General features: G+C 34.5%; 1 protein-coding gene across 4 annotated transcripts; it reads right to left on the bottom strand.

Annotated features, from left to right (window-relative positions):
• Nucleotides 1–252: 252 nt before the first annotated feature.
• Nucleotides 253–10,284, bottom strand: LOC131162502 (uncharacterized WD repeat-containing protein C2A9.03). Of its 4 annotated transcripts, XM_058119062.1 has the most exons (10): nucleotides 10,089–10,284; nucleotides 9,216–9,372; nucleotides 8,949–9,116; nucleotides 7,375–7,461; nucleotides 1,916–2,050; nucleotides 1,705–1,815; nucleotides 1,498–1,589; nucleotides 1,273–1,378; nucleotides 1,107–1,193; nucleotides 253–1,014 (listed from the first exon to the last, which is right to left on the bottom strand). In XM_058119062.1, the coding sequence occupies exons 2-10, from the start codon at nucleotides 9,366–9,368 to the stop codon at nucleotides 598–600; spliced, it is 1,356 nt and encodes a 451-aa protein (XP_057975045.1). In that variant the 5' UTR covers nucleotides 9,369–9,372; nucleotides 10,089–10,284; the 3' UTR covers nucleotides 253–597. The 4 variants fall into 4 exon arrangements, with proteins under 4 accessions (XP_057975045.1, XP_057975048.1, XP_057975047.1 ...); XM_058119065.1 differs by lacking the exons at nucleotides 8,949–9,116; nucleotides 9,216–9,372; nucleotides 10,089–10,284 and adding an exon at nucleotides 4,898–4,961 and having other exon boundaries at nucleotides 7,375–7,390; XM_058119064.1 differs by lacking the exons at nucleotides 7,375–7,461; nucleotides 8,949–9,116; nucleotides 9,216–9,372; nucleotides 10,089–10,284 and adding exons at nucleotides 4,898–4,961; nucleotides 6,256–7,326.
• Nucleotides 10,285–27,688: the final 17,404 nt, after the last annotated feature.

The following is a 27,688-nucleotide window of genomic DNA, read 5'->3' as shown; positions in this document are numbered from 1 at the left end:
TGAAGCCAGTTTTTCAATCGTCTCTTTTTCCTATTGCCCTTTTTCCTGAGTTTAAATCCAGATTAATTCTCAACTGCAGACTAATAAAATCAAAATATTTTTTGCAAATTGCCATTAATTTTTTCCAAAAATATCTATACTTAACCAAAAGCCTATAATTTGCAAAACTTTATCCATCACTGCCATAAAAGAAGCCTCAACTAGTATGTAATTTGACAAATGAATTGGTCATCACCTTGCCCTCCTATGGGAAAAAAAGAAAAAAGAAGTGTGTTGTATTTATGTGGCCTGAAAAATGAATTAAATCACGGCAAGTCAAATACGCACGTTGAACCACAAAGATTTGTACACAAAGCAAAGTTTATCCTGCCCTGTAAAACTCAGTACCCACTGGAACAGCTCATCCACTACGGCAAGGCCTGATGCTGCTCAGGTAATCCAAAAGGGGAAAGACTTATTAACAACTCTTGGTCCGATAAGAAAACCCCATCTGCTAGGCACATCATTTCCAACACTGGCATCACACTTCACTTCCAGAAAACCTACACAAAAATATACACATCCATCTGCCCCAACCAGCTCTTAGGTTGCACTCCCCTATAGAATGGAGTCCAGATAATTGTAATTATAATGCCTCCGGTTGAATTCTAACAAGCTTCCATATGTACGATCTGCAACTCCAACAAACAGTGCTTCTGTATCTGGGCTGAAAGAAATTCCAGCAATCTCACCAAACAGATCAATCTCCTGTCCTTTGGTGTAACTGGACTTTGTATCGAAGACGTGAACAAAGTCAGCTGGCTCAGCCATGGCCATAAACTGGCCATCTGTGCTGAACCTCAAGCCTCTAATTGCACCCATCCTCCCCTTGAGCACAGCCAAGGACTCCGATAGATTCCTAACGTCCCAGAGCCTGCAGGTAGTATCTTGATTCCCAGTTGCCAGGATTCTACCATCCGGGTGCCAAGCTGAAGAAAATGAATAGTCTAGATGCCCTTTCAGGTTCCCAACAACCTGCAGCGATATTTTGCAGATTACATTATTATTTATTTTAGGACTCTAGCCTAGCATGTGCTCAATTGGAGCAAGGTGGTGAAGCGACTTACTTTCCCAGACTGAGCATCAGCAATCAAGCACTCTGGATCGTCACCAAGAACAGCAAACAATTTACCGTCTGGACTAACAGAGGTGTTCTGCAAACAAATCAGTATTGAGAAATGACTTCAAACAATAGCTTGTCTAGTAAAAATGAACCCACGGTAGAGCACTTACATTTACAGACCAAGCAAAGGAAAAGCAATTAAGGCAAGTGAAGTTCTCGGTATCAAAAACCCTCACTTGAGCATCATTGTTTGCAGCCATAATTCTCATTGAGCCACTGAAATGATCAAATATACACCCATACAAGAATTAAAAACAGCAATGGCATTCTCAGCAGCAAGACAAGGCAAAGATCTTAATGCTTGTACATCCAAGAAAAACAGATTCTCATATTACCCGGGATTGTGGTATATATCCACTTCATTAGTAATAGCATTATCATCTGTGGTCAATTTTGTGCAGAATGCAACTCCGGAATGGTTTAAATACTGCACATTTTATTAACTGTAAAAATCAGTATAAGAATAGAGATTGCTAACGATGGAACATACAATTCATGAAAGTAATGTACTATTGATTTTCATATTATTTTCATTCCAGTACCTTGCATATAAGCTCCCCATGGAAACCACCTGCCACCAATAAATTGTTTTTGACAGCCATAGTGCTTATTTGCACTCTTGAGAGTGATTGGGACAATGATCCTGGGTGCTTCTGAAGAATTATACAGGGCAAATTATTTCAGACTTAATAATTTTAAATAAAAATAAAAAGGTAACAACAAAAATTCATAAGCAGCCAATAGAGACTTCACCACCGCGGGCACTATCTGACTAGCTACATTCATTACTTCCTTCCCCCTCCTTAGAAGGGATGACCAATGCATTACAGAGTAGTTTTGCATCAGGTATACATCATGTTTCGATGTCGCCCATATCAGATTCCTCAACTGCAAATGAAACAGACCAAAAGGGCAACCATGTCAAACTACATTGTACAATTACATATTATGGCAGATAAAACATACCAATGATGAAGCTACTTTGCTCATTCTTTAGCAAAGACACTATGAATTAAAAGAGATTGAAGGAAAAACACTACTAGTCCTCACATGCAATTCCATCTAGAAAAACCGTTACAGCAGCCTTGAAGGGCACCAGTTGATTGTTTTAGGTGTACTCTAGTAAATTTTTTCAACTCTAGAATCCGTAAGATTTTCAACAGTTCTTTTTCCAAACACTCATTTTGGCAGGGTCCTACAAGGTTCTCCAGGCTTATAAGTACATTACTGTTTAATGTTGTTGTAAGTACATTACTGTTTAATGTTGTTGTAAGAACATTACTGTTTAAAGTTGTTGGGTGTCTCTTACAGCATGATCATAATTGTAACATGTGCTCCAACAGTCCATAATTAACTGATCATAGCAAACATTGGTATCAATCTTCCAGAACTACTTCAAGTACTCAATTTCTTTGCTTTTAACAGAAATAGAGCAGTATGCTCCAAATTACTATAAACTTACTCAACATCACGCTCTCAGACAATTCCACACTAACTAAACAACTCAGATACCATATCTGGACCTAAGACATTGTACACTGAATTCAAGAAAAGCAGCCACAATGAGAACGTATACTACAGAATTTGAAGAGAATGCATGCTATAGAATCTAACTGATCCAAATTCCTATAAATTTACTCAATTGCAGAATCATTCTTGGCTATTATGTTCTCAGACAATTCCATACTAACTAAACTGCTTGGCTATTATACGTGAACTTGAACATTTACATTGACTTCGAGTATGGCAGCCACAATGACAATGTATACTACAAAATTTGACAAGGAGAATGCAAAAAAGAGAGCAGGACAGACTAAATAAGAAAACATTATACAATAAACAGAAGCAGTACAAGACTTCCAGGGACCAGCCTAGCTATTCAAGCAACTACATTGCCATAGTAGCATACAAGAGGTCCAAAGCTATAGCCAAGGGAAAAAGGGATGAAAATCATGCGGCACACATTGGAAATGGAGGACGGGCTGTAAAGGCCAATAAATATCTCTATCACAAGATCTATCTGCTTATATGAACCCTACCACTTGCAAGTAGTCATCCAAACAACCACTCAAAATCCAAACACAGCCCTAAAATCAATAAGTGATTTCTCCAGTCACATACCTCTGATCTGCATAAACAAAATGCTAGTTCTTGGTGAAGGATGAAGGCTTTTGACCATGTTAAGCACAAAAAAAATTGGAGTTAGTCAATCCCAGAAGCTAGAACCTATCTTGCAAATTTGGAGAGGAATGACTGTAGCATGTGTTTGCAAAGTGAAGTCAAATAATTGATGAAATCAAAATTGAGGCTATATTGTCACATAGGAGGAATTAGTTAGGAGAAGGGAGCAGACTCTGTACTACAAATATGAACAGTGAGGAATGTTATGTACGTTTACAAAGTGATAAATAAAATATTAAACAGAATCCAAAAGATCACGTGCCCTAAGGGGGACCTTACCAACCAGTGTGCTACAAAGTTACCCTGATGCGCCACAACAAATATAACTCATGCAATTATGACCATCCTTCAGCAGCCAGCTAAACACTCCATGCAAAATTAAGTTCTACCCTTTCATTTACCGGGCATCTAAAAGAATTTTTTAAATAGCATCTGTAGACTCCATGCACACCCCTAGGTTCTTAATAAATTCAGTAAAGTGCAGAATAGATCCAATAAATTAGTAAAGAGCGCTTCTATAATTTTACAGGGACCTACTTAATAACAAATTCAAGGACAGACAGCCACATGAGACATTCACAAACCAAGATAAAAAGGACAATACGCGAAGCCAGAAAAATAAATTGCTCCTCCAAAACCTCAGGAAGATTATGTATGGAAAAGCATCAGAACATCTCAAACATAAAAGAAAAGAATGCCAGACAACTACAAATTCTGACTTATTTGCCAACAGAAACAATGCATAAAAAATGCAAGAGCCTTTGTGTATGATCCTTTCTAACATGTACAACACATTTGGCTAAGGTTTTACATGCATTTATGACATGAGAATGAATGCATCATATTCCAAGACACTGCTAGAACTAACAAAAGAAAACATTAATAAAAGAGACTATTAATCAAACACAGCATGAAGTGATAAAACATAGCCAAAGCGCCAAAAAAAACAGAAAATTAGACACATCATGTAGTGAATAACACATTTCACAGGATAAGAACCCATGTATACAACCCAATGTGAGAGCATACATGTGCACACCAACTGCCATGCGTAATTCACACCATTAGTTACTTCCTCCTTTCAATGCAGGGGAGTTAAAAATGTAGAAAGAAAGAAAATAAAGGGGATAACTGTAATTCCACTTATGCTACATCACCAGAGGCATTTGACCAGTCAACCAGCTAAAGTTCCACAATGGATCATTCACAACAATAAACTATAAAATCCACAATAATTGGAGTGGACTAAAATATGTACAAAATAAACAAATAATCTCTCACATCCAGGCATATACTTGCAACAAGGTCTAAGGAAAGAGATCAACCACAAAATTAGCAACTGAGAAGTAGATCCTAAGTCATGTTCAATATTACATTCATAATCCAATAATACATATGAAGTGCAGTATGGAAAAGAAAATATTCAAGTGCAACACCGACATGCAAAAGGAAAGGGTAGTGCCTGTACACCCTCATGGTGTGTCCAGGACACATCAATACTAGTATAAATTTCTACAAAGGTCACTTAAATGCGCAAACATTTTCCTATCATACCATATGGATCACGCATCCTTATTGTGCCAGCTGCTCAGACATAACTTCCACCCTGCTTTTACAGCTGAAATAGAGATAACATAGCAGTCCCAAATGCCACAGAATGGTTAAAGGCACATAAAACAATCAGCAGAAACAGTATTATCATAACCAAGTGACCTAATCAAATAAATCAGACTTGCATCATCACCATGAGATTTCTTTAACAAACATTTCAAATTCAAAATAAAAAAAAAAAAAATCAAACAAAGAAACAAAAGGTCATGAAAAGAAAACAAGAATAATGACCATGAAGCCATGTTCACGATAAAGTTTACCTCATATCTCCCAAACTACAATAAACGGATTGTGGTTTTTAAGTCAGAAACCTGCTGACATAAAGGAGCAACAAATCCCAGGAAAATATACTGGAAGGCATGCATGATGGTCAGGCAGCAGCATATAAAGGGTGCACAACCCAATTTTCGTTGGATTGCAAACAAATGACATTAATATCATTTAAAACTGAAAGTTTACTGATTAATTCATATGGTGCCTCCTAAGTTACAAAGTCATTAAGAACTGTGAAAGAGAGGAGTGGGTAGAGGTTTGGGACAGCTGGTCAGAGACCAATGTTGGTTTTTTAACTATGCCAGCAATTTGTTTATTTTACATTTTAACTGGTCACATAAAATCAACTGTAATCAGACTTCTCACTTAACACTAGTTAAACACAGAAAGATCATTTCATTCAGGCCCAAAATATTCTAGGAAAACACCAGCAATCTCTATTAAACTATGACTTCCAGAGCTACCATTGTCTATCAAGAGGAAAGCACAGGGATTATATGACATTACCCATCAAACAAATATACTCAAGACAAGAAAAGGAAATTTTGAGGAAAAAAGAAAGATGGCTAAACAAGTGATTGTGGCAGTGTATTTAGTGAAACCAAGTTATAGATGGCTAATCAAACAAAATGCTTCAATACCCTCATGAACATGTATGTACTTGAAGAAGAATGCCAATCCGAAGGAACGAAACTGTCATAATAAGATAGACCAGTGGCAAGACAAGGAAAAAAGCAAAAGTTACAGTCAGACAGCCATGCAACATGCATGATTGATGTTATATGCCTGCACACAAGTTAAAAATCAACTGCTCAAAAGAAATTTAAGAAATCTATCACATTTTAAAAATATATAATCCCACTATGCATGCAACACGGAACTTGATGCATTATTACAACTGCATGTATGTGTTTTCCCACAAATATAACAAGAATAACAAAGTGCAATTAATTCCAATAGCATTTATTGGCAGCAGGTCTACGTCAATATCAAACACTTCAAATCTTATGAAAGCCAAGTTATCTCACCATAATGCACCCACATCTGTAACTTGGCATCATAACATTTCAGCTGTTGAGAAAATAACTTCCACAATTTTCAATTGCGCCTTCCAAATATTGAACTTCTAATTATATTAAAAAGTTATTCTGAGTCATAGCAAATTCAAGGAGGAATTGTAATATGATCTGCACAAAAAGGATTTAATGAATAAATACCCTAGCTTAAAGCTGTTTCGGCCTGTGACATTTAACAATAATCTGAACAAAAATTTTAATTCTACAAACCAGCAAACAGTTATAAATCTAAACTAATGGCATTTAGTTTAATCCACAAAATATTTACAACAAGCTAAAATAGGTAGTTTGAATTCAAAAGAAAAACAAAAGTACCATTTGACGCATAATGCCCTCATAGGGAATTATTCAACCTAATGCCTTCTCAGTTGTTTTACACTAGCAGACAGAGTGCTAATTACGCTACTCAAAATAAATGATAAAAATGTGGCCGAACATAGAAGGCAGCACTGGTAAATTCCATACCTTCCAAAAAAGGGTGAGGACAAAGAGCTACAATCATATGTATAGATATCCATAAAGCATAACTAAATATGCAATATACCTGCAAAACTATAAAACTAAGATATCCGTATAGCCAATTTCAAGCCCATTTTAAACAAATAAACATAAATAAACAGAAAGGCTTCCTTCACCATGAAGACACAAAGGGAGAAAAAAAAAAGACCATCATAAGATAAGTCTTGGGTAAAAAGTGTGATTTGAGCCCCTTCTGCATGACCATGTGCTAAAGCCATTTAACTTTCAAGGATAAATAAGATTCTTGCAAAATTTCCCAATATGAATAATTGAACATAGACCTCTAATCAGTATAAATGTGGAATAAAAAAATTCAAAAAAAATTATCGCAGAAGTTGATTATTACTGCACTGGTCATTATTAGATCCATAAAACTATGTTTGCTTAACTCAATTAATTTTCCAATATAAGAAAATCTTAACTCTATTAGTTTTCCAATATGAGGGAAAATTTAAGAAAATTCCACAAGAAAAAAATGTGACACCTAGACCTTCAGAAAAATTAACAAAGGTGCAAAGAAATTCTTTTATGAAAATGGGCATTGAAAGGTACCTGGAAATGCACAACTGTTGACTTGACAAGCCTTGTATTGAACTGAAAATCAAAGAAGATGCTGCCCTTATCTACATGCTTGCACACCTGCCAAGAAAATTCTTCAATAGTGCAACTAAAAAATGCATGACATACATGCATCTTGGTTGTTTCTATGGGCAATTGAATAGCATGGTGATTGATCCTTCTTAGGAGATGAAGTAGGCAGATAAAAATATCATGACATAATCAACATTGTTCAATCAGTATGACTTTCCAACATTTAAAAATAAAGATTTCATAGATCCAACCACATACAACATAGGCTTGGCTACGCTCTCATTGCCTATAGCATGACCAAAGGGAAAGATTCGACAGCTAAGCTAACGGGGAGATTTTTATTCCTCTACATGGACTAAATTTCAAAAGTCCCCACCCACCCCCCCCCCCCCCTTTTTCAATAAAAAATAAATAAAAAGGAAAAAAAAAAAAAAAGGAGAAAAAGGCGAAGAAAGGTTAAGAATTAAGGTATTAAAAGATAATAAATAAAACAATTATAATCATATTGTTATCATGTCCCTTATAGGCAGTAGGACAAACAGAGTATAATATAACTATTCAATCGAATATAATTCTGCAAAACCACTCCTAGAAGACAAATGCACCCCTAGGCACTATTCACTAATGCTTAGATAGAGTTCAAAAAAAGTATGAGTAACATTCTCCAAATAATATGAAAAAGACAACAAAGTAGACTAAAGCTCATATACACCTTGCCCAGACAATTACACTTGTTTAAGGCTCAACAAGAACGAAGACTACCAATCCCTGATCTCAAAGAGATTCATGGTTAACCAAACCTGTTAAAAGAAAATATCTTCAAAAAATATATGTTCTAAAGGAAAACAATGAATCTTCTCCGGCCTCCAAAAACCTCAATTGTAATTTTGAATGAAACAATAAAGAAATCAACATTAACCAATCAAATATCACACTTTATTTTAAAAGGAATTTCTTTTAGTGAAAGGGATCCACTTATTTCCACTAATCACCCATTATTTCATTTAAGAAATAAATGGAAGCATGTGTTTATTATAATTTTAAAAATAAATAAATAAAAACATCTAGAGATTTACACCAACTATTGGTTTCTATTCCAAAATTTTCATTCTTTTATTTTGAAAATAAAGGTGCTGCCCCTTTTTATAATAATAAATAAAGAGATAATCATAGCACAGGTTGCTACTGGTACTATAGAACTGCATGAAGGGCATGGTAGAGATCATGTGTCCAAGTTCAAATAATGACAATGTTTCACTAGGGAACATGATGTTCAATTCTTGGACTGCATTCATATGAAGTGCAAACTAATGCAATTTTGTATTGCATTGTCCAAACCCCTGTGGTTCAAAATCTAAGTCAACACTATGCTTCCAAACCAGTGCAAGATTTAATGGGCCAGAAATAAGTCCTATAACTAACTGTTCAACCTAGAGACCGAAGCATCAGGAAAAATTGCAAACCAAGAAGTATCTACTCTACATGATACAGAATACAACCACTTGCTTAGACAAAAGAAAAAAACACAAACTGACCTTTCCCAGCTCTGCACAGGAGGGCGAGAGATTCTCATAATTCTTGTATTGCTTCAATCTGATCTCACGATACTTATCTCTAGGGTAATTGAGCCTTTCCCATGGAATTCCCTGAATATCTTTACCATTCCTTGCTTCCAGAGCAGAAGTATCATACTTTGACTTACACTGAAAAGAGTAAGACAGACATCAAGCACAAAAAATTATCATTCACTTCTTTTTATTTGGAGAGAATAACAACGCACTTATATAAAAGTTTTAAAATACCAAGTAGAAGTCATCATCAATGTCTGAGTCCAATGATTTCTCCTCATTCCTCTCTTGTGCAGTGGCCCCAAAGGAATCATCTTCTCCAAAATAAACCATATCGTAATAGTCATGAACTAAATATCCCAGATCGTTGTTCTGAAACTGTTCCATTATCCTGCAAACAAAAGTTCAGTTAGATAAGTGAAGTAATAGCATAACTGGGTTCTTCAATCAACAAGGCTAAAGAGACTCAAATCCCACAAAACTAATTGGACGGGCTGGAAAAAGTCTACAGCGATATATTCATCGAAAACAGAAGCAAGTGCTAATAAATCAAAATTAAATAGACCAACTCTTTCGAACCCAACAAGTGGGAAGAAATCGAATATAGAACGATTGAATCGTAAAAGTAGGCCATTCACCAAAAATAAAAGCAAAAAGAAAGAAAGAGAAACAAAATAGAATTATTTATAATAATAATAAAATAAACATGGAAATCTGTTCTCAGTGATAAAAATATATCTTTTGCGCCCGACTAGTTTCCTAATAAACCCACCAAAATAAATGTAAACTTTTGAGGAAAATGAAATTTGTCTAGATTATTTTCCATCAAAGAACCAAAGAATGGGTATCAAAAATCCCCAAAACCGTATTTAAAAAGATGCAGAGAATCAGAATAAGCAAAGCAACAAAAAGTTCAAAAGTAAAACAAACTACGGCAAAGAAATAGATTGACCACAATAGTTTTAATAAAGTACGGATATACAAGATGAACTTAACAGTAACACAGATTTTTCCAACAAGCGAGACAAAAAATTCTCCCTTCACGCACAAAGAGCAAGTGCAACTGAGCAACACATAATCACCAAAAAATTGTCAAAAAAATAATACCTCCTGGTTCTGGAACGAATGGCTTAGCTCGCAAAGACGAAGTAAAAGGAAGAAAGAAATGGCAAGCTAGACGTTTTGTAGAGAAACAAGAGAAATGGTAGCAGAAAGAAGAGAGAGAGAGAGAGAGAGAGAGAGAGAACAGGAGAACGCCAGAAACAATACAGAGAAGTCTAGAGCGATTCGGTAAAAAGAGCTGGAGCGGATGAAACCTCGGGCAGTACTTATAACAGTAGATGAGTGGGCCGTGGGGCCCTTCGGCTCCGGCCACATCGAAGAATTGGTCGGCCGGGTACAGAGCCCATGGGCCCGCCCAAGCCGTAACCGCCTAGCTTATCCCCTTGTGCCGCCTGTCGCCCCTCTCTCCTTCATGTGCTCTTTCGTAAAGTACTCTACTCTCTTGGTTTAGTAAAAGGCATTTTTTAAAAAATTTTAAAGAGGGTTGATTCATTGGCCTATTTGGAAACATTTAAAAATAATCACCTATAATAATTATTTTGACTTCAACAAATAATTACTAATATAATCTAAAAAAGATCTCAACATTAAACCGATCATTAACTTATATAAGATGAAAAAATCAAAAGACATCAAAGAATCAATAGAAAGGAAGTAACATCCATTACACCAATTTTTACACTCTAATAACATATCTATAACCAAAGTATAACCTCTGTAATTCAAATAAATATCCATTAGTAAGGAGGTATCACAAATGCCTATTAAAAAAATCTCCTAAGGAAGGTAAGACATTTCATCTCATTTTCTCACTCATTCCTTTACTATTACAATTGCATAATCTTTCCAAATTTCTTAATTTAGGCATCAAAGTGATCCCCTGAAGTACACCCCGAGTCCTCCAAATTAATTTTCTTTTATTCTTGGCAGGTGATCGAGTCATGATTGACCCGTGAGTTGTTCAAGCAAAAACGACACCTAAGGGTAAGGTGGTGGTACCACATAAAGTCATCTTAAAATTTTCAAATACGACAAAGAAAGTAGAAGGAGCAAACAATGCAAGCACTAATGAGCAACAGTCCTAGGAATTCGAAGAAAAACTTAAGAAAATTGACTAACTAGAAAAGTTGGAAAAAGAAGTTCGCAACCAACCGTTAAGAGGGGAAACCTTAGTTAGATCTTTTGATCCCCTCTTTACTAAGGCAATAATGGAGATCCCTCTACTCAGTAAATTCAAGATACCCAATATAAAAGAATGTGATGGGATCCCCTAAACCATTGCAAGGTGCACCTTATGTCATTATGTGTCAAGCATTTACGACAACCTTGAAAGGAAATGTTAGAGCATGGTATCGGTCATTGAAGCTCGACTTGGTTGGGTCTTTCTCTAAGATGGAGCAACAATTTGGGGCCCATTTCATCAGCAGTCGAAAGAAGACTTTGGCCCACCTTATGAGCCTTGGTTAAATAAAGGAAAAGATACTAAAAGGGTTCTTATGCCATTTTATCAAATACAACTTTGGAGATCAAAAACCTAGACCACGAAGCAGCAGTAGCCATTTTAAAAATAGCTCTGCAACCTTGTGATTTTTTGAATTCCATAAATAAGAAACCCTTGACCGATATGGAAGAGCTAACGACACAAGCCTAGAAATATATCAACCTAGAAGAGGTCATCACTATAAAAAGAAGTAGATCAGATTTGAAGAAAAAGCGTATTAGAGATGCTAATGAAATCTTTGAGGGTGGAGTAAGGAAACATACCTCTAGTAGAGATTTCCCTTCCAAGTGTGGAGTATAACATAATGGAAGAGGGACTATTTATAGGAGAAAAAGACGTTCTTGACTTTATGAGTCTGATCCCATTTTAATTATGACAAAATTCATATTTCTCACATGTGCACTAAACTTTTTGAACAAGTTCATCCTTAACATGCACTGATGGTAGGAACTCAAGGAGGTTATACGGACGACAAAGATCATGCTTCATATATATGGCATCTAAGAAGCGAAAGAATGAAGACCTATTTGATATTATATTTGCATTCAATTTTTTCTTGGTTTGTAATATAATATGGTATGTAATAAATGCATCACATGCATGATAGGACTATATGCTTAAGACAGTAGAATGACCTTAGGGATCACCCTTCGATCAACCGACACTGGACTTTTGGGACTAAGTAAAAAGTCCTTAGATAGACCCAAAGTCCTTAGATAAACCCTAGGTCCTTGCACAAACACTTAGGAAAGACCCCACTAAACTCACATGTCATCAGGCGAGAATTTAATTTAAAGTATGCACCCTAGGCTTAAAATGGAAGGGCTTCAAGCTACTGAACCAGGCATGATGAAATTACCTTGGTCGACCAAACCGTGGATTAGTCAAATAGTTGACCTAACTTCGGGCGACTAAACTCAAATGACCATAGCATCCACGGGCGACCGAACTCGCACGCTTACTTTTTCCAACAACTCGAGTGCCTGAACTTCACGTTCAAATTACCCCCGGGCGGCCGAATGTTCAAGTTCGACAGACCGAACATGCAAGTTTGGCAGACCGAACTTAAGGATGGGCGACCAAGCCTCAGAAATTTTGGAAAATCGCCTTGGCCAACAAACCGAACTCATTTTCAGGCACTCGAAGTTTAAAATTTACTTTTTCTATTGTTTCAATTTGGGTGACCGAACTTATGGCTCGGTCGACCGAAACTCTGGAGTTGGCCTAATTTTTACCGATGTTAAATGGGGTTAAACAGGGTTAATTTTCTTAAACTCTTTTAAAACAAATTTAATAATACCCCTAATATCCCCAACAGCCGTAATTTATGTCATGTCTATATATATGGCCCCATTTACTCATATTAGTGAGTGATTAACATTTTGATTAAGTGAAAATGCTCTGAAATTTTCAAAGTTCATTTTTCAAAAAACAAAGCCTATACACTCACCCTTTGTTATTCCTTGGCTAAATCTAACTTGGTGAGAGTGCCTTGAGTGATTTTACATTGTCATATACTAGCTTAAACTCTCATTGATTTATTGTTTGATTGATTTTGTACTGAGAGTTTTTAGCAAAACGTTTTCCCCCCGATTTATTTAATAACTTCATTGTGCGGGGAAAAATTTGAGGCTTGTGAATCATGGCATTCGTATTGCAAAACTCTGAGGCTTGTGTTTTTTGTTGTGCTAAAATTATTTTCACAAGCTTATTTTTCAAATATATCTTGTGATAGAATCTTGAGAAGATAATTTTAGAGATATTTTGATTATTATTGTTGGAAATCTTTGAAACCCTAAATTGTGATTAAGATATACATCTATATATTGTTTCAAAGATAGGCTTGATAATAAACTCCTGTACTTGATTAAATATTGACCTAAGATTGAGTGTTAGCACGCATATAGCACTGAACTTATAGTTCTTATCATATTGATGTGCGTTGATTATTACATGTGCATATTGGTACATAATTTGCTTGTTTATAAGCATTTGAATTATACACAAATTTGTAATTCATTGTTGTATTTTTGGCGTGGCTTGAAGGGGTGTTGATCTAGCCCGTAAGGATCGATAGGGTCATCTCCGCCCCGCAAGGAGAGTGTGTAAAGGTTGAGATCAGCTTTGGTAATTTAACCTGGTTGTATTACAGTGCCGCTCCATCCGTTAAGTGATCAATACTGGTAATCCTCGAGCTTTCGAGTTAAGGCGAGGACGTAGGCAGTATTAGCCGAACCCCGATAACATATCGTGCGCGTATTTTATATTTCCAGCACTTTGTATTCTTGCGCATGTATGTTATATTCAATATATTGTAAATGTTGCGCATGATTTAATTTTCGCATATTATCTGCGCAAATGGTATATGCTTAGAAAGATCCTAGGTTATGAAATACTACTGTTGGATTGGCTAAACTTAGGAAGAATTTTTAAATACCCAATTCACCCCCTCTCTTGGGAATACACCAAAGTCAACAGAGGTGGCATGGACCATGAGGCTTTGTGAGATGCAAATCATACTGGGAAAATCTACCTAGAAGTGCACTATGCTTGTCGAGATATAATCAATCCAATGAACACCGCTCATAAGGCCCTAAAATTCCCATTTGATGAGCATTATTCACACGGTATTAAGAAACGAGCTCTACTCATAAAAAATTTGCCCATCTGATGAGCACTACTTATGATCCCAAAAAATGTCCATCTAATAAGTACCACTCATGAGGCAACAAGAGATGGACATTACTTGGCAAAGTGTAAGCCTATCTGATGAGCAATGCTCATAAGACTTAAAAATGTCTATTTGATGACTTAATTTGATCTCCTCATAATAAAAGAACTTATAGTAAATGCAATATACTCTCGAGCCAAAAAGGTAACTATAAGACTCGAGAGTAGAAAGGCAACTGATATAACTTAAATGAGACCCTAACATTAAACTTGGCATTAACTTTGTTGGCTTTGGTGTATTCCCAAGAGGGGTGAATTGGAAATTTAAAAATTTATCTCCTAGGTTAAACTATCCAGCAGCAGTACACAACCTAGGATCTATTTATGCAATTTCCAAATGCGCAGATAAATATAATGCGTAAATTAAATCATACGCAGCATTCACACTATAATATATATGTGCAGGAATATAAATTGCAGAAATATAAATAGGGCACACACAATATTGGTTGACTCTACGAGTCCAATCCGATTTTGATAATGACAAATCACTTGGTATTTGATCTGTGCATTGAGATTGTTAACAGGAACTATATAGCATGCACGGAAGGATAACAAGTCATGGAAGCCATGAAGAGTAAAGCTTACACAACTTGGCAAGATCCATGGAACTCAAAGAGTACAAGAATGAAGATGCAAGCACCAAGTTCAAAAGCGTCATGAGAATGGGTACTTAGAACTTATATATTTACATTTTCATATCATTTAATTTGAGGCTCAAATCATGAACTAGAATGACTTTAGGACTCATGCATTTCATGAACATCATTAGGGGACATTCGTAGAATTAGAAATATTTAAAAACCCTTAAAAATATTTTTATAAAATAGCCAAGAAAGAGAGCAAAGTAGACTTTCCAAACTATAGAGAAAAATTCAGGAAATAGGTCACTTTGGTAGCCTGAACTCAACCTCAGTCGCCTGAAGAATTTTTTCAGAAACCTGAAGATTATGTTTAGTTGCCTGAAGAATTAATGGTGACACACAGAACCTGGCTAAGGAACTTCGGTCACCTGAACTCGTCACCTCAGGCGCCTAAACTCGACACTTCAAAAGCTTGAACCTCACTTCAATCACCTGACCCTATATCCAAGTTAATTTTTTCGAAGCTTTAAGGAACTTCAGTCGCCTGGGCCTTAACCTCAGTCGCCTGAACATGTGGGAAAACTTAAAAAATTAATTTTTAATAAGAGAACTCGTGAGATATTTCTTTGATCCAATAGTTGAGATATATTCTAAGGGTAAAGCACCTATATATACATCATCTAAACCCTAGTGGAATAGCATAGATCAACGAGAATAAACAAAAACAAACCTTTGGCATTCACTAGAGGAGATTGCACATTTAGCTTAATTGGAACATACTGCCGGAACTTTAAATTGGGATTTTAAAGTTCTTATGTCGAATCTGAGCTGAGGCTACCTCGATTTACAAAAAGACAATCTAGCAATCGTTGTGCACTCTATTTGGTATTGAGGTTTGGAAAATCAATCTGCACGTTAATAGTTATTCTCATAAGAGTTTTTCATCTATACTGATTTGCTAATTGATATATATTTTTCAAATAGCTTTTCATTGTAAAATCCATTTTTGAATATGCGTTAAGAGGTTGATCTTGAGTGTGCATGTATTAGATCATTTTGATAAGATTATCACTTGAGAAACGATTTTGTCATTGATTAAATATTCTTGAGTCAAGTGAGTTTTCATTCAAAGACTTGATATTTTTAATATTATAAGACTATTTGTTTGAATATCCACAGAATTCATAATGATATATTATTGAAGGATATTTTTCTAAAAGATATTACATTGGTTTTTGATCTTTGGAATACATATCGTATATATATATTTGCATATTATTAAGATCATTGTGTGATTGAATATTTGAAAGAAAGTTGTTGATTTTGATTGATCTAATATTCAAGACAAAGTTTTTGAATATGTTCACATAAGATATATTTGTGCATTTTTGCAAAGTGAACTAGAACCCTAATATTCTCCAAAGCGTTTAAATATATCATTACTTGAGAGTTTTGGTAAAAAGGGAAATTGTGTATTGAAGCATATTCATTTATAAACGATTGTATCATTTCATACATTCTGAGCTTCAAATTTCATCATATGATTATGTATTAGGAATTTGAATTGTATTCACTAACTTTTTTTGGAAGCAAATTTGAGTGTTTTACAGATTTCATTGTATTCACGGTTCGGGTTGTGAACCGGGTTTGAGGAGAGAACTGTATCTCTTGTAAGCAGTAGAGTAGGAGTAAGTAGTACCTCTTGTAAGCAGCGTATTGTAAGGGAAGTTCCATCCCAATTTAAGGAGCTAGGATTATAGTGGAATCCTTGAGTGGGTTGCTCAAGGCGAGGACATAGGCCGGGTTGGCTGAACCTCGTAAAAACTGCGTTTGCATTCTCTCTTCCCTTATCTCTTTATTTCCCGCATTGCATTTCAATATTTATCTTGCTTGTGTATGCTGAATAACTTCACACACACTTAATTGGGTTAAAAGGAAGTCATTGATATAGTAATTTAAATCAGTTTCAAATCTCTGCCATTAATTAGTTAAATATAGAAATAGAGATTAATTGGTAAATAGTTTCAAAGAATTTTAAAATACCCAATTCACCCCCCTCTTGGGATTACACCTAAATCATCGAGGTTCGACCAATACTACCTACGTCCCCGCCTCTAGCTCGCAAGTTCGAGGATTCTACTAATGCTCACTTAACGGGTGGAGTGACACCATTTACAATCAAGTCAATTAACAAGGGTGACCTCAACCTACACCTTACCAGGAGCCAATATGGGACTATTCAACAGGGCTAGTCTCGCTCTTTAGGCCCACGCCTGGAATACAACAAATTCACATTATAATTTGCATACATGTAAAATGCTTCTTACACTAAGCACATATGTACCACTACGCACAATATAATCAATGCACATCAAATATAAGAACTATAAGCTCAATGTTGTATATGTGCAGGCTACACTCAGTATAATGTATAACCTCAAATATGCACAAGAGTGTTCAAATAAGCTATTCTTTGAAAACTAAGTATATCAAATCTCAATATCAGATTAATGTTTCAAAGATGCTAGCAATAATATTAAAACAATTTCTGAACAATTATCTCAAATATGGCAAGCACAAGGGTTGTTTGAAATCAAACTTTGTAAAATAGTTTTGCACACAAAAAATAATGCTTAAGGTATCTTGCAATAACAATGCAAAGAGCCCAAAGCCTATCAGTTTTCCCACACAAGATTTATTTATTCAAATCAGTGGGAAAATCTCTAGCCTTACTCTCAAGATAAAAATCAAGCAATATAAATTTCAAATGAGAGTTGTGGGCTTTTTAGAATGAAGCATAAACAATCTAAATATCCTTACTAGGCTTGAATGATCAAGGAATGTGGAGTAGGAGAGTATTTTGAAGTAGTAGGAGTAATATAGGCTTAGAAAATTTCAAAGAGTTTTTGAGATAATCAATTTCCTAATCTCTCCTTAATCTTTGCAAATCAAGCACTATATATAGACAAGGTGGAAATTATAACCGCTAGGGACGTATAGGGTATTATTAATTTTGTTTTAAAAACCATTAAGGAAATCAACCATGTTTACCCCTTTTTAATCTCGGTAAAAATAAAACAACCCGAGAGTTTTCAGGTGCCTAAACCTCAGTACGGTCACCTGAACAGATACAACTTAAAAAAGTTATTTTCAAGGTTCGGGTGCCCGAGTATAGGCTCGATTTGCTGAACCAAGGCGATTCCCATTTGGTTCATGTTTCGGGTGCCTGGTCTAAAGTTCAGTTTGCCGAACTCATAAGTTCGGTCGCTCGAGGCTATTTTGAACATGAATGTTAGGGTACTCAAGTTGGTGGGAAAGTACCTGACACAAGTTCGGTTACTCATCGAAGATACGTTCATTTTTTGTTCGCTTTACTGAACATAGGTCAACATTTTGACCCATCCACGATTCGGTCGCCCGAGGCAGTTTGAATTGCCAAGTTCAGTCACCTGAATGCCTTCTAATTTTTACCTTTTAAGTTCAGACATAATTCAGTTTATTCCCCTCATAATATATGTGATATTCGGGACTATCTTAAGTGTAAGTGCAACAGCCTAGGGTCTTTTTAAGGTCTTTGAGTTTAGTCCCAAAAACCTAGCGTCAGTCAACTGAATCCCTAGGGTCTTTCTAAGGTTTTGAACTTATAGTCTTATATGCATGATATGTAGATTATTACAGACCTTAAATAATTATTATTACAAGCCTGGGACAATGAAATATAGATAACAAAAATTTAAAAAACATTTCGGGTCTTCATTTTCCTTCAGGTCTCCGAGTGCCATCATATGATATTGCCAAAATAAACTTGCACATCAACTTGGCAGACATTAAATACCTAAGTATTTATCCTAATCAAAATAGGGTATGAGCCATAGGGTCAATAATCTCCCACTTTTTTATAATGACAAATGCTTGCTTACTTCTCCCCTTTTTGGCAACTGTAAAAAAGGCCTAGATAAACATTTAAGTATATAGGCAAAAATGAGGAAAATATCATTCATATACAAAATATGGTTTGAAAAAATTTTAAGAAAATTCGGCAGCATGCCGTTTGAAACTGGAGCATTTGCTAAAAACATGTCTATATAAAAATGACCTGATTGAGTTCAAATTTAGAAATATCCAAATAACTAACTCAAACGGTCTAGTATAATCAATTAAAATAAGTATAATCTTTCAACAACTAAGATATATAATAATCATGCAGGGAAAAATGAGTAACACAAACAATCTTACAAAGCATGGAGTATAAAAACTAAGTACACAAACAGTATAACTGGTCATTTAAAGATTTAAATGACATGGAAACAGAATTAGACCATAAATATGTACAAACCCTTGCAATTGAAACATATCATAAGACCCATGAAAAATATGAGTTTTGTAGACACCCCATTTTTGCCCTAACCAAATAGAACAAGGGGTTCCCTTTGTTTTATTATTTTATTATTATTATTAGTATTATTATTTTCTTCAAAATTGATACTTTATTATTATTATTTTTTATTATTTTTATTATTATTATTATTTTGCTATATTATTAGTATATTTATTATCATTATTATTATTATTATTATTATTATTATTATTATTATCCTTACTAGTACTTTTATTTTAAATTTTATTTTCCATTTATTTTATTGTTTTTGATATATTATTATTATTATTATTATTATTATTATTATTATTATTATTATTATACTTACTAGTACTTTTATTTAAAATTTTATTTTCCATTTATTTTATTGTTTTTGATATATTATTATTACTATTTTTATTATCATTATTATTATTATTATTATTATTATTATTATTATTATTATTATTATTATTATTATTATTAGTATTACCATTATTTTTATTATTATTTTTATTATTATTCTTATTATTATTATTATTATTATTATTATTATTATTATTATTATTATTATTATTATCCTACTAGTATTATTATTACTATGACTATTATTATTATTATTATAAAAAATAAAAACAAAAAAACAAAAAAGGAAAGTGTGTATTAGGGTTTTGGGGAGATGCCTATTTAAAGGCATGTTTTGGAACCAAGAGGAGGGGGCAGTCACAACGCACACACAGGAGCCGGCAGCAAGCCAAAGAAAAAAAAAGAAGACCAAAATCTCTCTCTCTCGTTTCCTTTCTCTCCAACCCACGCAGCAGTGCTGCTGCTTCCCTCTTTTTCAGACTCTCTCTTTCTCCTGCACGAACAGCCGCAGCCATCCTGCATAACCATCTCCATATCCGCCGCTCCGACGAACACATCAAACAGCCCAGCTCCGGCAGCCACCGCTCTCATACTCGCCGTCACCGTCGCTGCTGTTTCCCACCATTCGCCGTCGCCAATGGTGCCCCAGCCAATACTCCCGAACACAGCCCCCCTTTTTTTTTTTGCTGATTATTTTTTTTTCTTTGCAGAGGATTTTTGAGTGGGACGGTGGCAGCAAAAATTTGACGGCAGCAGCTTCATCTTTTCTAGCTCCGACCACCACAACCCAGCACAGCCGGTCACCCTTGCTGCCACAGCCGGCCTCCAGAGGAGCTCCACCAGCAGGCCAGTCCAGCAGTTGCACCACAGCGGCCCTTTGAAAGTCATCCCCTGCTGCGGACATACCAGCACAGCCCGAGGCTTCTCCACCTTGCAGTCCCGAACACTCCATCGTCGCCGTAGCCATCTTTCCAGAACTGGAACTTCACGGCCAGCCAGCAAAGCCACGAGCCATCACCGCTGCAACTCCCCACGGGCCACCGTCATCTCCGACGAGGCCTCTCCACCTTGCTCCTGGCAAGATCCCGCAGAGCTTCCGCCCATCTCTTCCGGCCTCCCGGCGGTGCAGACCCGAGCACCCACTCCTCCGGTAAGCCTCCCAGCTCCATGGTGAGTTCCTTGCACACACACACACACTCACATGCACAGAACACACACAATACTGCCCCAAAGGTGAGATTTTGCTTTCGGTATTTTATTTATTTACTTATTAATATGGTTATATTTGTATTTGTTATTATGTATGTGTGTGTATATATATATATATATATATTTATATTTATATTTATATTTATTCTAGTTTATTATTCTACATTGTTCTATATTTAGATTTATTGTGGTTTATTACTTTGTATTATTATTGCGTATATATTTATGTTCATTATTGTTTATTATTTATTTATTTCTTGTATACGATTGTATTATTATTTTGTCGTGTTCATAATATTGTTGTAGAATTCTTAATGCTATAATATGTATTTGAATAAGTAATATTTATATTTAGCAACTTAGTATTTTAAGTAACATTATACATTTAATTTAGTATTTTAGGTGACCATGTACATTTAGTAATATAGCATTTTAGGTAATATTATATATTATTATTATGATATTTTAGTATGTTAATGTACAAGGTATTATTTATTATGGTAAGTTTGGTATTTTAGTTAATAATGTATATTTGGTGTTTTGGTATCATGCTATTATATGGTATGTTTAGTATATATAGTATTATAGTAATTTATTAGGTATTATATTATTATTATCGTGATTATGTGTATTATGGTATGTTTGAGTATTTTTGTTTATAACATACATGTAGTATTTTAATATTATGATATGTTCATTATCTTAGTCTATATTATATGTTTATATTCTACTATTATTGGTATTTTGGATATTTTAGCTTCTATTATATATGTTGATTAGTACGTACTGTGGTATCCTAATATTCTAGCTTATTACTATTTTTATTATTATTATTATTATTATTATTTATTATGTTTAAATTGTTATATCTATTATCCAAAACCTCCCAAACTAGTATTTTCATACTTAGGAAAACCCATAAAATTTCTAAAATTTGGGAGCGTATTTTATAAAGTATTTTTATGTTTAATCCCTATGATTTTATTGCGGGGGGTATTAGCCTTCGGGCATCACGTACCCTAAGCTCTGAGGGAATATCTATATATATTATCTTTATTTATTTATTATTTTATTTATTTATTTATTTATTTTTTACATGTACTTATAAATTCATAAAAAAAGGAGTAATTTAAAGAATTATTAGATTAACTTAGGGATAATTTTAAATTAATTAGGTACCGTTCGTAAGAACGGGCGCGTAGGGGGTGCTCGTACCTTCCCCTCGCGTAACCGAACTCCCGAGCTTAACTCTGGTAACATAGACCGATTCTACCCCTAACGGGGTAGTAATCATGTGTTCTAACCGCACTAAAGGTTAGTGGCGACTCCGACCTTTTCCATGATTTTCCTTGAAAATATAATGATTTTTATATTAATTTCGCCGCCCGGGGCACACGCGCTCCCTGGGACGTCGCGACAAGTTTAAAGCACATGACATATGATAGCAAATAGTTGATTTGAACATAAACACAGTCTAGCTAGTTCGCATGCATTTTCATATGAAGTTACCAAACCAGTTATGCAATTTAAAAAAATATATATGCATATAATAATAATAAGGCAAAAGGAAAAGAATTTAATTTTGAAATTAGTTCTTGTTAAAAAGTATATTTAAATAAATATATATAAAATATTGGGGTCATCATATGGCAAATCAAATGACTATGACAAATTAACATATTTCAACTTAAAATTTTCAATAAAGCATTTCATTCAAACACATGCCACACTTGATTCAATAACAGATCTAAGCTAAACATATGGGTGAGCAAAACGGGATAGTAATTTAATTCTAGATGCTCCCTCTATCAATTTGAATTATTGCTTAGATGAGATAAACTGCATATACCTGTTAAAAACTAATTTCATCTAACATGCAATGCAGTATAAGCCTTCATATTTAAGTCTTTTAAAAAGAGTATACTGGATTAAGATTTATTGATTTTACTATACGTCCAGTATAATCATCCCTATAGGTTACAGATGTATCTGAGAATATGTATTAAGGCATACAATAGAGTTCATGACCCCAGAACATTCCATATCAAATCATAAAACTTCAAGCGCAGGATATAATGTTCAGGGATTTCAGAAGAGCCTCAATATTCAATAAGCGTAGTGATGCATATAAGTTTCTTATACTCTTTCCTAGGGATGGAGCTGAAGTCCTCTGACTATTCGATGATTATGTTAGGATGAAATTTAATATATTCAGTTTTCACTCATCCTTTCAAAAAGATTTTAATATTAATTTTATTATAATCATCCATGCACAAGGTTTTACTTAGGAAAATTCCTATCAAAATTTCGGCAGCATGCTGTTTGTAAATCGGACATTTTCCCATAAAACCTGTACCTAATAGGTTAAAATAAGCAATTTATAACTCAGTTTAAGGCACACAAAAACTTATATCCACTATCAGCATGCAATACACATCACTGCATCCGCCATGCAGGAGGCTTTCAACATAAGCATGCAATCCAGTAGTAATCAACAATTTATGAAATATATACTATCCGACAAAGAATATGCATAGTAAAGAGCATAGAATAGTTATGAGTTCAGTGCAATGCTGTAATTCATAAAGGCATATGGGCATAGATATTGTTAGCTTAACAAGGCTTTCACCTCTTGATTTGATGGCAACAAATAAAAGGTTTTAATATCATTATGTGTTCAAGTAATGATGGTTTCAGGAAACTTAGAAAGCCAAATTCAACAAAGCTTCGAAAGATCACTAACAAGCTTAAAAGTACATGATGTGTCATAAAGTGATCACTCAAAGACATCTGAAGATGGAATGAACTCAAAGCTTCAAGATGACCATGAAGTTTCTAAAGAACAAGAAGAGTTTAATTTGTTAGGAAATCTTCATGTAAGTACTTCAAAGATAAAAATATCATTATGAATGAAATGAAGCTCATTAGGGGACATAAATGGACTTAGAAACTTTATATTAAAACCCCAGAAAATATATTTCAAAAGTAAGAAAGCAAGGAAGCTAAATATCTTTGAAAAAGAAAGAAGGAAACTGTTTTTGTTTTGTCCAGGCGACCGAGGTGTTATCCTTAGGCGACCGAAGATTTTTTGAAGAAAATCAAAATAGGCAGTATGTCTTCAGGTGCCTGACCCTGTAACTTCAGGCTCTTGAACTCACTTCAGGCAACCGAAGTTTGGCAACGGGCAGATTTTTTTAACTTCTAAATTTCAAAACTAATTGACTTGCACCCTAATCTTTTTGGAAACTTGAAGGGCACTCCAAGTAAAATTGGGTGGCACGAAAGTGAATGTTTTTTTCAAGTCTATAAATACATGTTTTATGGTCCTCACAGAAACACCAAGTATTGAACATTCTTTGAAAATATCTCTTACTCAAAGCTCTTGCTATTTGCTCTAAGTGCTAAATTGCTGCGAATGTCTTGGGAAATTTCTGAGCTTTTACATCTTCTCTGAAGAATCTAATTTAAGTTCTTGATCCTCATCAAAGAGAAGTAAACCAGTGATATTTACATTGAGCTTCTTACTTCATTCTTTTGGTATTTTGAATTTGAAGTATATTAGTTTCTAAAGTGTACTAATCAGCTCTTTGTGTGAGCATTATTTGTACGCATCTATTTGATTTATTTCTTGTAGATTGACGATTCCAAGGATTGTTTGGATCGTTGGCTAAGCAAGGGAATATTGCTTAGAAAGGCAGGCTCTAGCCTAGTTAAGGAGTGACCGAACGAGGGTACATCGTTTGGAGAAGGCGGACTCTAGCCTTATCTAAGGAGTGTTGTAAAGGTTTGTTCAGCCTATTAAAGGAACAGGTTTAGTGAATCCTTTGGTGGTTTGCCAAAGGCGAGGACGTAAACTAGGTATAAGCCAAACCTCATAAAAATCTTCGTCTTACCCTTTCTTTCCCTATTCTTTACTTTCAATACATATTGCGTGGATGGTTTAATTGATAAACATACAAACTATGTAATTTGGAAATTAAATAAACTCAAGGTTCAATTTTGTTTGGGATTGCGAAAACCGAAAGGGAGTACGTTGGTTAAACCTTACTTTGTGGAAATCATACAGGAGTATGTTACTTGGTTAAACACCCAAAGATAAATTTATCAAGAGTTTATTTGAATTCTAAATATTTGGAAAGAGTGATTGGATTTTATATTGAACATCGTATTGAAGAAGCAAATTCATTAATACCAGGTTTGATTCAAATTTACTACAGGGCTGCAAACCAAAAAAAAACAAACTAAAAGTTAAATTGTTTAAAGTTTGATATTGATTAGAGTGTGTTTATATTCCAAGAGTACTGAATCTTGAATGCTTTCATCAATCTAAATAGTGTTGCAGTTATCTTAATCTTGACTTGGTTGTTTTGCTTTCCAATTGTGTTTGATTGATTTGGATAGTGTGGTTGAAGATTGGATGTTTAAATAGTTGTGTTGTTGATTGTATAAAAGAAACCAAGTTATTGTGTGTTTGACAAATTAAACAAACAAGTCAAAGAATTGGTTAAACAATAAAAGAAGTTAAGTATTCTTAAAAGGAATTAAAACAAAGTTTTTCTTTTTTTAAAATCCCAATTCACCCTCCTCTTGGGAAGCCATCCTAATTTCAATTGGTATCAGAGTCGGGATATAAAAAATCTTAATTAGTAGCTATAAAAAGATCTAAATGGCTAACTTAGGTAGCTTCCTTTGGAGAGGGACAATCTTCAACTAGGCCTCCAATCTTTTGTGGACACAACTATACACTTTGGAAAAAGAGAATGCAAATATACCTTCAAACCATGGATTGGAAAGCCTAGGAGGTTATCATGGAAGGTGACCAAATTCCCACTATGATAGTTGATGGAAAACAACTCCCTAAGGATAAAATTGATATGAAAGACCTAGACTATAAGATGTTGTAAGTAAATTTTAGTGCTATGAATGCTCTATATTGTGCTTTAGATGCCAATGAATTTAATAGAGTAATGGCTTGCAAATCAGCTAAGGAAATATGGGACAAGCTTGAAGTCATTTATAAAGGCACCATAGATGTTAGGGATAATAGGATCGATATGCTTACAAGTGAATATGAAGCTTTTAAGATGAACCTGGATGAATCCATAACTAATATGTTTGCTAGGTTCACTCACATAATCAATTCCCTAAATGCTCTAGGAAAAACCTACACTACTTATGAGATGATTAGGAAAATTCTTGGAGGGCTGCCACCAAAATGGGAACCAAAAGCCACTACCATAACTGATGGAAGAAATCTGAAAATTACTTCCTTAGATGAGCTTATAGGTTCTCTACTTACATATGAAATGGCAATGAATGAAAAGAATGGAAAAACCAAAAACAAAGAATCAATAGCCTTCAAAGACTTGAAAGACACCTCAAGTAGTGAAGAAGAAATCGATGAAGATGAAGTAGCCTTCATATCTAAAAAGCTAGCAAGGATACTAAGAAGGAGAAACAAATTCAAGAGAAGAAATCAAAAATCTGAATCAGATGAATCAGAAGAAGAAGTTAGCAAGAAATCAAAGAATAAAATTCCTACGTGCTACCATTGCAACAAAGTTGGACATATTAAATTAGAATGTCTACTACTAAAGAAAGAGTCTAAGAAGAAAAAGAAAAAGGCCATGAAAGCCACTACTTGGGACAACATGAGTTCAAGTAGTTCAAAAAATGAGTCAAGTGACCAAGAGGTTGCTTATACGTGCTTTATGGCTTGGGATAATGAGGAAAGCTCCTCATCCAAATCAGATAAGTCTTGTAGTGATGAATCTGATAATGAAAGTATGTCATCTTATGAAGAACTTCAAAATGACTTATTCAAAGTGCATAAGATGTTAATTAAAAGTAACTAAACAAAATACTTCATTGAAAAATAAGAATGAAGGTATCATGAAAGAATTAGAATCTCTTATAACTGCTGAAAGAGAAAAGGATTCAAGAATTAAGATAATAGAAAGTAAGAATGAAGCTATAACAAAGGAGTTAGAATGTAAAAATCTTGCTGAAAAAGAAAAAGACATGAAAATTAAAGAATTAGAATGTAAGCATGAAAAAAATGATAGAAGACCTTTGATCCATATCCTTTATTGAATATAAGAAAGATATATATATTTTTGAATTAGAGGATAAAGTAAGAAAACTATCTCTAGAATTAGAAAAATCACTAAAGAAAGTTGATGGCAAGAAAGACATAGAGATAGATGATCTCAAAAGTAAAATTGAAGATAAAGAAAAAATCATCTATAACTTTACAAAAGGAAAAGCAAACTTTGACAAGACGATAGGCTCACAAAGAATGACTCTAAATAAAGAAGACATTGGTTTCAATGGAATTGAAAATATAAGGAAAAAGAAACTTTATATGGGTTATTTTTTAAAAGAATCCAAAGACTATGCTACCACATCTAGTAATGCCTACACTAATACAATATGCTATCAATGCAAGAAAAAGGGGCATATCAAGTTTGAATGTCCATTCAAAAGAAAGGGTGTGAAGACTAAACAAGTATGGAAAATAAAAGAAGAATTCCTTGACAAATCAACCGTACTCAAAAAAATATGGGTACCAAAAATAAAATAATTCCAAGAAAATATAAAATAGAAAGAAGCATTATACATAAAGCTTAGATGTTCAAAATAAAACAAAAAGAAAATCTAAAAGTTTATAGCATAAGTGTTGTTAAAAGAAAAATATACATCCAGAAGAGGAAAAACTTGAACCATTATACAATAAGGGAAATAAGTTAGAAAGGTTCAAAACAAGGAAATAAGGAAATTTCAGAAGTAGAAGAACTTCGATTGACTGAACTAAAACTTTAGGCTCCCATATGTACCTCAGGCGCCTGAGCTCCAGACCTCAGGTGACCGAACAGCTACTGCCTGTTGAATTTTAGCC

Source organism: Malania oleifera, chromosome 8 (genome assembly GCF_029873635.1).
Source record: "Malania oleifera isolate guangnan ecotype guangnan chromosome 8, ASM2987363v1, whole genome shotgun sequence".
Taxonomy (NCBI): Eukaryota; Viridiplantae; Streptophyta; class Magnoliopsida; order Santalales; family Ximeniaceae; genus Malania; species Malania oleifera.
Note: the sequence above shows the minus strand (reverse complement) of the source record. Positions and strands in the feature narration are given on the sequence as shown.

Excerpts from the sequence above, each read along its gene's own strand:
- LOC131162502 (XM_058119062.1), bottom strand. The coding sequence starts at position 9,368 with ATGGAACAGTTTCAGAACAACGATCTGGGATATTTAGTTCATGACTAT. Across the intron at positions 2,051-7,374 it reads CAACAGTTGTGCATTTCCAG|TTGAGGAATCTGATATGGGC; the intron begins GTACCTTTCAAT and ends TTTCATTTGCAG. Across the intron at positions 1,379-1,497 it reads GATATATACCACAATCCCGG|TGGCTCAATGAGAATTATGG; the intron begins GTAATATGAGAA and ends TGATCATTTCAG.